Below are 13,212 nucleotides of genomic sequence, written 5' to 3'. Positions count from 1 at the left end.
TGCTGTGCCCTCCCTTGCATGCGCTAAGTGTGGTTAAATGACCATACTCAGAAAGAGTTGGGACATGTAAAATACATGATATGGATCGAATCTTCGTTTGAGGCACTTTGGCTGTGTTACAGTTTGTCCTTTTTCCCACGGTTAGTGTATAGGCCTATTCAATCAGCCTGAAAAAGAGAAAACGTTAGCACTAGCCAGCTAACTATGTACCATCACTAGCCAGTCAAAAAATCCATGCAGACTCCATTTCTGTATGATAAAACTGTATAGGAAAATTACATGTAGGCTCGTCCATGACTAAATATCTTAATAAAAGGGTCAAATGCTTACTTTTTATCTTCTTATTCTTGAAATTGTTCCAAAAGAGAGAGCAGTAGGAGACAACCATCTTACAGTTGCAAGGTGCAGGCCCACTGCTCCAACGGACGCCAAAGTTGGCAGCTGATGTTGAGTCACCCACAGAATTTGGCCCTTTTCTGTATTTTTGATTGTCCACCTCCCTCCCAGAAATAGTCAATATGGTTTGAAATGTTATTAGTATTTTATTACCCATTTTATTGAATTCCTTGAGTCTGAATTGAATAGAAACATGTAATGCTATTTTCAATTTCTTCAGGTTCAGGATAGTATAAACTGTTTAAAATATAGGCTAATGTCCCCTGGGGGTTATTTTTGTCTGCTATGTATAATTTTAAAATATCCACTTAAATAGTTAAGGAAAAACAGGTAGTGAAAAACAATCACTCTATGCGCATGAAAATAGGAAAATATAGTTGTCAAACGTACATTTTTTGCTGTTTTTGTCCAGAAATAAAGTTGTCAAATGTCAAAATAACCATTCCATTGAAGTCCTTGTGTCAGAATTGTATGGAAAAATGTGTTCATTTGTCTTTCTGTGTTGTTTACTTTAAAAGCTAAGCTATTTTCAATTTCTTTCGATTTGGTATAGGTGTAATAAACTGTTAAAAATAAACCCCATGGGACATTATTTCAGTATGCTAGCTAGTATAATCTTAAAATGGACACTTAAATGATTAAAAAAAGAACAGGTGAATTTTTTTTCACCCTAGGTGCATGAAAAAAAGGAAAATATAGTTGTAAATGGTAAATGGACCTGCATTTGTATAGCGCCTTTCTAGTCATCTAGTGACCACTCAAAGCGCTTTTTACACTACGAGTCACGTTCACCCATTCACACACACATTCATACACTGGTGGCCGAGGCTACCATACAAGGTGCCACCTGCTACTCAGTTTTAACACACTCACACACCGATGGAACAGCCATCGGGAGCAATTTGGGGTTCAGTATCTTGCTCAAGGATACTTCGACATGCAGCCTGGAGGAGCCTGGGATCGAACCGCTGATCTTTCGATTGGTGGACGACCCGCTCTACCTCTGAGCCACAGCCGTGAAATGAACTTTTTTTTTTTTTTGCCATTTTCTTTGTTTTTGTCCAGAAATAGAGTCAAGATGTTGTCAAATGTCAAAAATGATCATTCCATTGAAATCCTTGGGTCAGAGTTGTATGGAAAAGTGTGTTTATTTGTCTCTGTATGTTGTTTACTTCAAAAGTTACACCACTTTCTGTATCTTGTTTTTCTTTTTCCGGTTGGGGATAGGTAGAATAAAGGGTTAAAAATGAAGCCTTTGGGACATTATTTCAGCTTGGTACCTGGCAAAATCTGAAAATAGACACTTAAAGGATTAAGAAAAATCAGGTGCCACAAAAAAATCCGGGGGGTGCGCGTGGACCCCTATTTCCATCTAGACTATAAAGAGTAGGTCAATTTTTCCATTTTAAAAATTTGCAGAATTATTCCGTACCAATCTTCTAATGTTGGTGGTGTTCGATTCAACCATTTTCTAGTAATAGATTTTTTACTACCAGCCAAAAGAGCCTGCAGCAGTTTTGTATCCCTCTTTTGTTTCAAGCACTGAACATGACCCAAATAAAGGACTTCAAAATTGAAGGGCAGTTGAATATCAAGCACTGTACTTAGTACATTATGAACGTCCCTCCAATAGCAGTCTAGTTTTGGCCATCCACAGAAAATATGAAAATGGTGTGCTTCTGCTGAGCCACACTGCGACCAACAATTTGAATCTGTATCTCTATACTTTCTGTGCTGTGGAGTTTTAAAATACCTTATCATATTCTTCCAGCAATATTCTCTCCAGTCTGTGCAGTTAGTGAAAGATGATTGAAACCTGCAAATCTTGCCCCAAACCTCCTCAGTGAGCCTCACTGCTGCCTCTTTCTCCTACTTATTTTTAGTGTATAAAGTATTCTCATTTTTTGCATACAGTATCAAGTTGTATAGTTTAGAGATGACTTTGTTTAAGGTGCCATCTGAGGCCGTTTTAAGGATTTTGAGGAGCTCCAATTCTGCTGAGAGGTCTTTAGATTTGCATTCTCGATTGAAGTAATCACGCAACTGGAGGTACCTGAAAAAGTCACTTTGTTCTAGGCCATGTGTGGTCTGCAGGTTCTGAAAGCTCTGTAGCTCCCCCTTGTGCATAAATGATAAATAATTTGTGAGTCCTTTTTTTGTCCAAACCTCAAATCTTTTGTCTCCTCTGTTAGGTTTAAAATGTGTATCATACGAGCACCACCTAAAAAGTCTTAGCATATGATTTTTCATGATTTAATCACCTTCTGCCCATGTCCATCCATTTCTAACAGGGCCGGAGGTGCGAAGGCAGTTCCCTGAAGACTACACAGACCAGGTTTGAAAGACTATGTATATATATATATATATATATATATATATATAAATACTGTGTTTCTTTTGATTTTCTCTGTGTCTCACCCTTCTCAGTTATTCACTGGTTTCTTTTCCACCCGGAGTTCTGTCTTTGTCCTTGTTCTTATATGTTTTATGCAGATTGAACTCTAACAAATGCACATACCTCTGTTGTGTACTGTGTGTATTGATGTGGACAACCTGCGATGCCATTTTTTTTTTTGGTTATGTCCTTGTGTGCTTTGCTGTTTCTCTCCCTCATTCATAGATCAGTTCCTCCACATTATACCCCCAAGAGTTTTCTACTTTTCTACTTTTATACATTACCAGTACATATTGATAATACTGCACTCTTTTACTTGTCATCTGGGTTCCACAGGAAACTCTTCAGACTGTGCCCAAGTTCTGCTTTCCCTTCAGCATGGACAGGTACACTCACACGCTTTATAAAAACTTATCATCATACAGTCCCCACAGTCAGGTGATTATATTGAAGTAACCTGTATCTATAATCATTTTACTATTTTCAGCAATTGATTAAAAAAAAATTATTAAGTAAATTACACATTTTTTAACCAGACTTTGAGTTGGTTGAGTCCAACCCGTCGCTAATTACACAGCTGATCGATCGATCGGAGCAGAATGACAGTACAGCGCAGTGAGAGAGGCAGGCAGGGGTTTTCTCCTCACAGCGCTAAACTGTCTGAATTAACAAACAATCAAATGTTCAGCAGTGAAAAGTGACCAAAAAGACTTTTCCCCGTTGACTTACGTTGGGAAAGAGATGTCTGTAAATCAGTGGATACATTTTTGAGCTTCACAACCTCTACGAAATGACGCGCTCCACTATCACGATTTAATTCTGTCTGTCTGATAACATTTGGGAAGTCTAAAAGAGCTGCAAGTTTAAATTATTTTATTCCCAATCAAGTTAGTGGAGCGCTAAACTGGAAGTCAGCCACTCAGCCTTGTTCAGCCGTGCTCAGCAGCTGAAAGTCTCTGCACTTGTTCTATGGGTCCAATGATGCAGATGCGGCGCTGAGCATTTAGGTAATTTCATATTGTGGAAATAGAGCTTTTTTGGCTTTATGTGCCACTGAGCAACTTTTATAGGAATGACCTGGGGGCCCCACCTCCAGTGCTGTATCCCAGTCTCTCTCTCTCTCTCTCTCTCTCTCTCTCTCTCTCTCTCTCTCTCTCTCTCTCTGTCACTCTGTCTGTCTGTCTAACACGTGAACCTCTCTTCTCTCACCCTGCAGTCTGACAGCAAATCAAGTCGGCCAGAACTTCACATTTGTGTTGACTGATATTGAGAGCAAACAGAGATTTGGCTTCTGTCGCCTCTCCTCAGGAGCCCATACCTGCTATTGTTTTCTCAGGTGGGTGTGTGTGTATGTCTGTGGGTCTTTACAGAAGTGACAGTGCACAGTGGAAATGCTGGCAAAAAGCTATTAAACTCCTATGTTTTAGTGTAGAATGGAGGAGGAGCTTCAGAATTAGAGTTATTCTAGTAGAATAAGAGTTTTTTTTTAAATTTATGTAAACAAAACCAATACAAATTACACAACCTATGACACATCATAAACCTATGACATAGACATACCGTAGTAAAAGGAATGAAAAAAATTCACACAAACAAAAAACAAATAAACAAAAACAAATAACTTAAAAAAAACCAACTAATTAATGATGTCATAATCATCATCTTCTAAACTTGGCCTTAATGTATTCCATATTTTTTCATAGTCTCTTAATTGCCCCTGCCTTGTAGCAATAATGCTGGAAAGGAGAGAAAACAGGGGGATGTCAATTGCTCTTTTCCTTTTGATTCAAAAATAAATCTTTTTCCTAATAATATAATAGTATTTAAAGACAACCATTTCTTAATTCACCGAGCATTATTGTTTGAGTGTATATGGTTAAAAAGTCTAACTTCGTGCAAGCCATCTTTTGATAGTCGTACGAAAAGTTGCCACATGAGGACAGACCCACAATAAATGCAACATTTCTTCAATTTCAGATTTACAGAAATGACAGTTTCTGTCCTCTTCCATACCTCAAGCAAAAGCATTTTTTTCAGCAGAATTTTATATAGAATTTTTAATTTAAAATATTGTGACTTGGAATTTATGACAGCTTTATAAATTAGATCATACAGTTGCAATCAAAATTATTCAACCCCCCTTGCATATTAGGCCTATTGGCAAAATATACAATTTCTCTGCTGTTTGCAATAAACAAATTACACAAGATCTGTTTAAGTAGTTCAATGAAACTAATATTACAAGGATCCAAATTCAACACAACATGCTACTTTTAATGACTACTGCATTAATGACTAAATTATTCAACCCCTTCATGACAAGCATCTTCAGTACTTGCTGTTATGACCTGCTGCAAACGTGATGCATAGCCAGACACCAGCTTCAGACAGCGTTTCTGAGGAATCTTAGCTCAGTCCTCATGGGCAATGGCCTCCAGTTCAGTAATATTCTTGGGTGTGCATTTTGCAACCACTTTCTTCAAATCCCACCAGAGATTTTCTATGGGGTTCAAGTCAGGCGACTGTGACAGCCACTCTAGAATCTTCCATTTCTTCTTCTGAAACCAAGCCTTGGTGGACTTTGAGGTATGCTTGGGATCATTGTCCTTTTGGAAGGTCCAATGATGCCTAAGCTTCAGCTTCCTCACAGATGACATGTCGTTTTTACTTAAGATTTCCTGATACTTGACTGAATCCATCGTGCCCTCCACACACTGCAGGTTTCCAGTGCCAGAGGCAGCAAAGCAGTCCCAGAGCATCACTGAGCCACCACCATGCTTCACTGTAGGCAGGGTGTTCTTTTCAGCATATGCTGCATTCTTCTTCCTCCAGACATACCGCTGTCCCATAGGCCCAAAAAGTTCCAGTTTTGTTTCATCGCTCCACAGAACAGAATTCCAAAACTTCTGTGGCTTATTTATATGGTTTTGAGCATATTGGAGCCGACTTTTCTTGTGCTTTTGGGTCAGTAGTGGTGTATGTCTTGGAGTCCGGGCATGGAACCCTTCAGTGTTTAGTATGTGCCTTATTGTGCAAACTGAAACCTCAATGCCTGCTGCCACCAAGTCTTGCTGCAGGTGTTTTGCAGTCACTCGAGGGTTTTTGACCTCTTGCCTCCTCAGGAATCTGCTGGCAGCCGCTGATAGTTTCCTCTTTCTGCCACGTCCAGGTAGTGTAGCCACTGTTCCTTTAACATTGAATTTGCAAACTATGCTTCCAGCTGTATCTCTAGGAACATTCAGAGCTTTTTCTGTCTTTTTGTATCCTTTTCCTTGTTTGTGCAAGGCAATGATTTCTTCTCTGAACTTTTTGGACAATTCTTTTGACTTAGCCATATTTCTAACGTGCAATCAAACGTCACTCTCAACAAACCCCTAGCCAGTTGAGGTATTTATGTGTTCTAGCTCAAGCACACCTCAACTAATGAAGCCCTTGATTAGTTGCACCAGGTGTGCTTGAAACAGGGGGTTGAATAATTTTGATTAGTTGCATCAGGTGTGCTTGAGACAGGGGGTTGAATAATTCTGATACTGCAGTAGTGATTAAAAGTAGCATTTTGCGTTGAATTTGGATAAAACCCATAGTAATATTAGTTTTATTAAACTATTTCAACTGTTCTTGTCTATTTTGTTTATTGCAAACAGCTGAAAAATTGTACATTTTGCCAATAAGCCTAATATGCAATGGGGGTTGAATAATTTTGATTGCTACTGTATACCTGTCTTCATGGCAATTAGATATTGATTATTCCCTCCCAGTACAACTGAAACTTTTTGGCTTGTCGTTTAATTCAGTGATTCTCAACTGGTGGGTCGCGGACCCATTTTTAGTGGGTCGCGAGCCTTTGCCTGGGCAAAAAAAAAAAAAAGAAAGAAGACAAAAAAGAAAAAAAATCAAGGGAATGTCGTCTATTCACACTCCTTAACAGTAGGTGGCGATAATGCCCTGTAATGCGAGTTGACACCCCCCATTTCACACCACAGAAGAAGACCCGCAACGTTTGTGTACATATGCTAATTCAGCATGGCGAAACACAGGTACGACGCAGACTATATGAGATATGGATTTTCTTATATTGAGCACAAAGGAGGACAGAAACTTCAGTGTGTTTTGTGCAGGGCGGTGTTGGCATGTGAAAACATGAAACTGAAGCAAAAAAAACACCCTTCTCTCAAAGATAAACCTGTTGAGTACTTTAGAAGAAGACTTTAAGACCTGAGGACATCACAAAAGTGTCTCACTTCTTCGTGCTCGAAGCAAGGACAGGCACTCCATGCATCTTGCATGCACCTGGTGGCACATCGTATTTCGAAGTTAAAGAAGCCCCACACCATTGCAGAGGATCTCATCTTACCTGCAGCCATGGACCCATACCTCTGTCAAATGACACTGTAAGTAGGCGAATTGAAGACATGTCGGATGACAACAAACAACAGACCACAGCTCGCATTAAAGCAAGTGGTTATTTTGCTTTACAAATGGACGAATCTATAGACATAACAAACAAAGCAGTTTTAGTCATTTACATGATACATGTGTGGGATGGGGACTTACAGGAACAATTTGTCTGCAGAAGAGAGCTCCCTACTACTACAACTGCAGAGGTCATTTTCAGCTCTGTGGACTTGTATTTGAGTTCCGTGGGCCTAAGCTGGGACATGTGTGTCGGTATCACAACTGATGGCGCTGCCTCCATGACGGGAAAAAGCTCGGGGGTTATGAGGAGAATACTTGAGAAAGGTCAGAGTGCAACTTGGAACCATTGTTTTTTGCATCGGGAGGCCCTGGCAGCAAAGGATATGGTACCAGTGCTTCATGCAACATTAAAGCAACACTTACCTTTCTGGAAATTTTACACTTTTCTTTGTTTAGGTTAAAATGCTATTAATACGCTGATGGCACACTAAAATGTAAGTGAATTCCACCAGAGATGAAAACTCATAATTATACCATTCTCATATGGTTCTAAGAAAACTCCGACCGATAAGATAAGATAAGATAAGATACACCTTTATTGATCCCACAATTGAGAAATTCCAGTGTTACAGCAGTCAAGAGTAAAGAGTCAAATTAAAGATTTCAGTATTTAAAAAACTTTAAAAAACTAGGCATGCAGGAAAAAAAGTACAAAAAAATACAAGAAACAGCAATAAATAATAATAATAATAACAACAATGAGCAATGGATTAAAGTGAACATATTTAGTGCAAGTGAATATTGAATGTGCAAATAAACAACAACATGGGGGACAGCAATGCTTATTGTGGTGTTTATGAAGTGTCCATAGTGTCCCAAAAGTGTCCATGGTGCAGTTTACTGTGAGCAGTGCTGGTTATGTAGCCTGACAGCAGCAGGCAGGAAGGACCTGCGATAGCGTTCTCCTTCACACACTTTGGGTGAATCAGTCTATCACTGGAGGAGCTCTCCAGAGCTTCTAATGCAGAGGATGGGAGTCATTAGTCCTCAGAGATGACAGCTTGGCTGTCATCCTCCTTTCTCCCACCACCTGCACAGAGTCCAGAGCGGATCCCAGGACAGAGCTGACCTTCTTGATCAGGTTGTTCAGACCGAATGCAATGATTGGTCGGAGTTTTCTCCTGTCCTGTCTGTCTTCCAGTCATGGAGGCCTCCGACTGACGTAAACGCACGCATAACCACCCCCCACACCATCCACCCCTGAGTCTGAGACAACAGACAGGTTAGTAACAGGGACGCTTGTGGATATAAACTAGCGACAGGGACCCTTGTGGATATAAACTTTTCTCAATAACAAAAGCAAACAAATGCGAACAACCGCTTCCAACTTCAGTCGCTGCAACAGGGAAATCAGTTGGCAAAAGAAAGAAACGATGCAACAAGAAGTAAATTCATCAGTGCAATACAGTCGTGAGTTTCTAACAGACATTAGAAACTGCTGCAGAGATCAAACTCTACAACCAAGACAGCTCAGGATGTGTAGCAAGCTTGGCCTGCTACGTTGAGCTAGCCCTGAGATGACCGTGGTTTCGCCTGGAGCTGTCCCGACGGGGAGACGCCGGCAGCGTTGTGATAGGACGCGGGAGCGGGGGAAGCGCGGAGGGGTTAGCTAGGCTAAGAGCTAACCTCATCAAACCAGCTGTTCCCAGTGTCCTTCTCGCTACACAGAGCAGACAGGACGGCAGCAGCATCTGGTAAGGTCTGTGGTGTATACACAGACAATTCATGGTGTTGTGATGTGAAGAGGATCTCCCAGTTCTGCTCTCAGGATGTGGAGTTTTTGACTGTAAAATGTCGACCCTTTTCATCTTACTATTGCGCTGTATGTTCTTTCTTATATGTTGCACAAATTGTTTTTATATGTTTTGTTTCTGTTTGCTTGGGGTATGCAAAATGTCATTTCGTTTTTGTGCTGGTTCAGTTTAGTTCATAACATTATGACAACACAGCATCCAGTTGCTAATGGCTAACGTTAGCCTACTGTAGCGTAGCCTCTGAAACATAAATGTTATCTTACTTGTGTGTTTCCACTTACTAGTAACGTTAACGCTACTATCTAACGTTAGCACTGTAACCATATTTTAAATCTCATCAGTCATCACTGACTCCGGTTGAGTTTTAAAACTCCGGGGTTGCGTTTGACTGTCTTTGTTGTAACATTACACTCGCTTTCCTCTTCCTTGTATCTAACGTTACCTTGGCAACAGCTACGTCTATAATGAGGACATAATGGAGGAGGGGGGAGTAGGCCTTCGAAGGGAGGTGGAGTTGCAGGAGGAAGAGGATGGGACTTTGGAGGGAGGCAGGAGTTGTGGATGTTCACTTTTTTTCTAAGTGCTGTGTGAAATGCAAGAAAGGTAAGAGTTGCTTTAAAAGATGTCATCCAAGTGGTAAACTACATTAAACGGAGTGCAAAGAACACTTGATGTTTTCAAAAACTGTGCCAAGATCTTAGTAGTGAGCATGTACAAGTGGAGGTATGCTGGCTTTTGAGGGGAAAGGTACTGTCCTGTTTTTATGAATTATGAGCTGAAATCGCAGCCTTTCTTGCCCAGAACAATTCATCTCTTGCAGACCTGTTTAGCAACAGTGTGTGGCTCGCACACGTTTCTTACCTCGCTGATGTGTTTGAACAATTAAACACATTAAATGTGTCTATGCGGGGGGGGGAGGAGCACAACATTTTTGAACAATATGACAAAATCGATGCTTTAAAAAAAAAAAGATCTCCTTGTGGGCAAGTCATGTTTCTAAAAACCGACTCGACATGTTCCCCAGTGCCTGTCATGAGAGACAGTAACTGGTCACGGCAGGAGAAAATGTACTGAAGAAACTGATCATGGCACATCTGAAAAACTATGAAGAGAGTCAGCTGGTGGAGCTATCATGTGACCGCACGCTGAAAAAGAGATTCACAGAGGTAAGCCTTTCCCAGTTCTGGTACAGCATTGTGATGAGCGAGTATCCTTCCCTTGCCACTCGAGCAGTAAAAATCCTCCTACCATTCAGCACTACCTATCTCTGTAAGCGTGGCTTCTCAGCTCTAGTTCAGCTGAAGACAAAACACAGAAACAGACTGGACTTTGAGCATGACCTCAGAGATGCTTTGTCTACTATAACTCCAGACTTTGAGACTCTTGTCAGGAGCAAAAAACATGACCAGTTCTCCCACTGATTCCTCCAAACTCAGGTCTGTGATGTCAGTGTTACACCAAAGGTTGAAGTGAGTGCTGCTTAATTTTCTTAAAAGCACAATGTTTTTCAGTATTTACCGTATTGACCCGAATATAAGACGATATTTTTTCCCTTGAAAAATGCCTGAAAATGAAGCCTCGTCTTATATTCGGGGTCTAAGGAGTTACCCATGTAAACCAATAGGTGGCGTCATATGAGCGCTTTTTTCTCTGTCAGTGTTTAGAGCAGTGTGACCCTCGCGTGGTCCTGTAAACAAGTCGGCTGGAGTGGGTGTGTACTGAATGACGGAAAGATGCAGCCAGGGCACAGAGATCCACTTGAAAAAAGTGCTTCCAAAGTCGGGCAGGTGAATAAAAATGAAAGGATAAGTTATGATGCGAATTTTAAACTTATGGTTGTAAACGAGGCTGAGAAAACGAACAACGTGAGGGCAGGAAAAAGATACGATGTGACTGAGTGCAACGTATGACAATGGCGGTCCCAGAAAGATGAGCTAAAAATTGCTCACAGCCAGAGAAGAAGCTATCGTGGTCCACAAACGGGTCACTTCAATGAGATTGACGGGAGGGTGTGTGATTATGTGAATGAGAAATGTAATGAAGGAATGCCCATCACGAGGGCTGTGATGCAGCAAAAAGCACTTGAGGTAGCCACAGAACTCAACATACCCCGAGTTCAAAGCTAGTATGGGCTGGTGCTGCAGAATGATGCGACGTAATGGCCTGTCCCTCAGACGCAGGACAAGCCTAGCCCAGTGTTTGCGAGCAGACTTCAGAGAGAAGCTGGTGGCTTACCAGCGTTATGTCATAAACCTGAGAAAGAAGCATGAATATCCCCTGGATCAGATGGGCAGCGCAGACCAGACACCTGTTTTCTTCGACATGCCTACATCTGTCACCGTTCATAAGAGAGGAGACAAATCAGTGATGGTGAAGTCTACAGGAAACGAGAAGAGCCGCGTTACCGTCATGTTAGCCTGCCTCGCTGATGGGACCAAACTCCCCCCCTATGTGATTTTGAAACGAAAAACTCTCCCCAAAGATCCTATACCGGCTGGCATAATTGTGTGTGCACAAGAGAAAGGATGGATGGAGTCCAGGCTTGTGGTGGACTGGCTTAAAGTTGTGTGGGCTAGACGTCCCGGGGGACTTAGACGGAGGCAAAACATGCTGGTGCTGGATGCTTTCCGTGGACACGTGACAGAGGAAGTCAAGAAACAAGTGAGGGAGATGAATGGTGACTTGGTGATCATCCCGGGTGGAATGACAGGTCAGCTGCAGGTCAGTGTGGTTCGAGTCATTTTATTGGGAGATTGAAAAGATACAGTATGAATTTATGAAGCATGTTTTGGGGGCTGTCTAGCCTACATTTTGTGTAGCTCAATGTTTATCAGTAGGCTATGTGTACATAACAGCAAGGCCTATAATGGTAAAAAAAAAAACAAATGAAAAACCTTGTTAAAGTTTTGGATGTGGTCGTAAACAAGCCATTCAAGAACAATCTGCGGAAGAACTACACAGCATGGCTCCTGGCTGGTAACGATGTCCTGACGCCTTCTGGAAAAATTCAGAAACCTCCTGTCCTTCTTCTCTGCGAATGGATCCGGCAAGCATGGGCAGACGTGTCCTCTGAGAGCATCATCAACGGGTTCAAGAAATGTTGCATTTCAAAGTCTCTGGATGGAACTGAGAATGATTTGATGTGGGAGGAGCCGGCGGCGGTGGCAGAGGGCAACGACAACGAGAGTGGGAGTGAGGAGGAGGAACCCAGTGATGCGGAGGATGCAGCTGAATGAATGTGGAGCAAAAAAAACTGTTCGTGGTCTTCTTTGGATGTTAATGCTCTTACATTTTGCAGACTGTTCTGACACTGTTTGTCAAGCAAATGTGCACCGTTTATTGCACAAGTTAGGCCAGTAGGCCTATGCCTGTTTTATTGCACTGCTTCATGGCATAGAACCATGAAGTGTGTTCTGCACTCTGCCTATTTGCAGGACTATGGGAGATTTTATGATTTTTTTGTACAAGGAAAACAATAAAATGTTTTTTTATGCAAACAAGATTTTGTCCAAAGAAAAAGTTTTTTTTCAAATAAGGGTCTTGAAAAAGAGGGGTCATCTTATATTCAGGGTCGTCTTATATTCGGGTCAATACGGTACCTACTGATAAGGTAATCAAAGGGCGACACGATGGTGTGGTGGTTAGCACTGTCACCTCACAGCAAGAGGGTTGCCGGTTCAATCCCAGGTGTGGGAGCCCTTCTGTGCGGAGTTTGCATGTTCTCCCCGTGTCAGCAGGGGTTCTCTCCGGGCACTCCGGCTTCCTCCCACAGTCCAAAGACATGCAAATTGGGGACTAGGTTGATTGATAACTCTAAATTGTCCGTAGGTGTGAATGTGAGCGTGAATGGTTGTTTGTCTCTATGTGTCAGCCCTGCGACAGTCTGGCGACCTGTCCAGGGTGTACCCTGCCTCTTGCCTGATGTCAGCTGGGATATTTATTTGATTTATTTCATGTATTTTGCATGAATACACCAACTGAGTCTGTTAAAAATGGCTGTTACTGAATTGTTCTGATTGGTATGTCAGCCTTATGATCAATGCTTGAATAAGTGACTAATAGTTTTAGTAGGACATTGTTTGTTATATATTCAATGAGTGGGTACTCAGCTAAAGCTACATATTTTGAGTCTTTTTGAAAAAACTTCTCAGTGGTTGGACTTTCTTATTTCATGTTTGTGCATGATAGCAC

The 13,212-nt window shown here is 41.5% G+C and overlaps 1 protein-coding gene across 6 annotated transcripts in view; it reads left to right on the top strand.

Moving 5' to 3' along the window:
- Nucleotides 1-13,212, top strand: part of dennd1a (DENN/MADD domain containing 1A) — a 218,052-nt gene that overhangs the window by 66,532 nt on the left and 138,308 nt on the right. For all 6 annotated transcript variants that reach the window (XM_049604000.1, XM_049603999.1, XM_049604001.1 and 3 more), the window contains exons 3-5: nt 2,688-2,731; nt 3,128-3,177; nt 4,008-4,127. In XM_049604000.1, the coding sequence (XP_049459957.1) occupies nt 2,688-2,731; nt 3,128-3,177; nt 4,008-4,127 (214 nt within the window). The remainder of the gene's footprint in view (nt 1-2,687; nt 2,732-3,127; nt 3,178-4,007; nt 4,128-13,212) is intronic.

The sequence above is a fragment of the Epinephelus fuscoguttatus genome, linkage group LG18, assembly GCF_011397635.1.
Source record: "Epinephelus fuscoguttatus linkage group LG18, E.fuscoguttatus.final_Chr_v1".
Lineage (NCBI taxonomy): Eukaryota > Metazoa > Chordata > Actinopteri > Perciformes > Serranidae > Epinephelus > Epinephelus fuscoguttatus.
The sequence above is the reverse complement of the archived record's forward strand: the minus strand, read 5'-3'. Positions and strand labels throughout refer to the sequence as shown.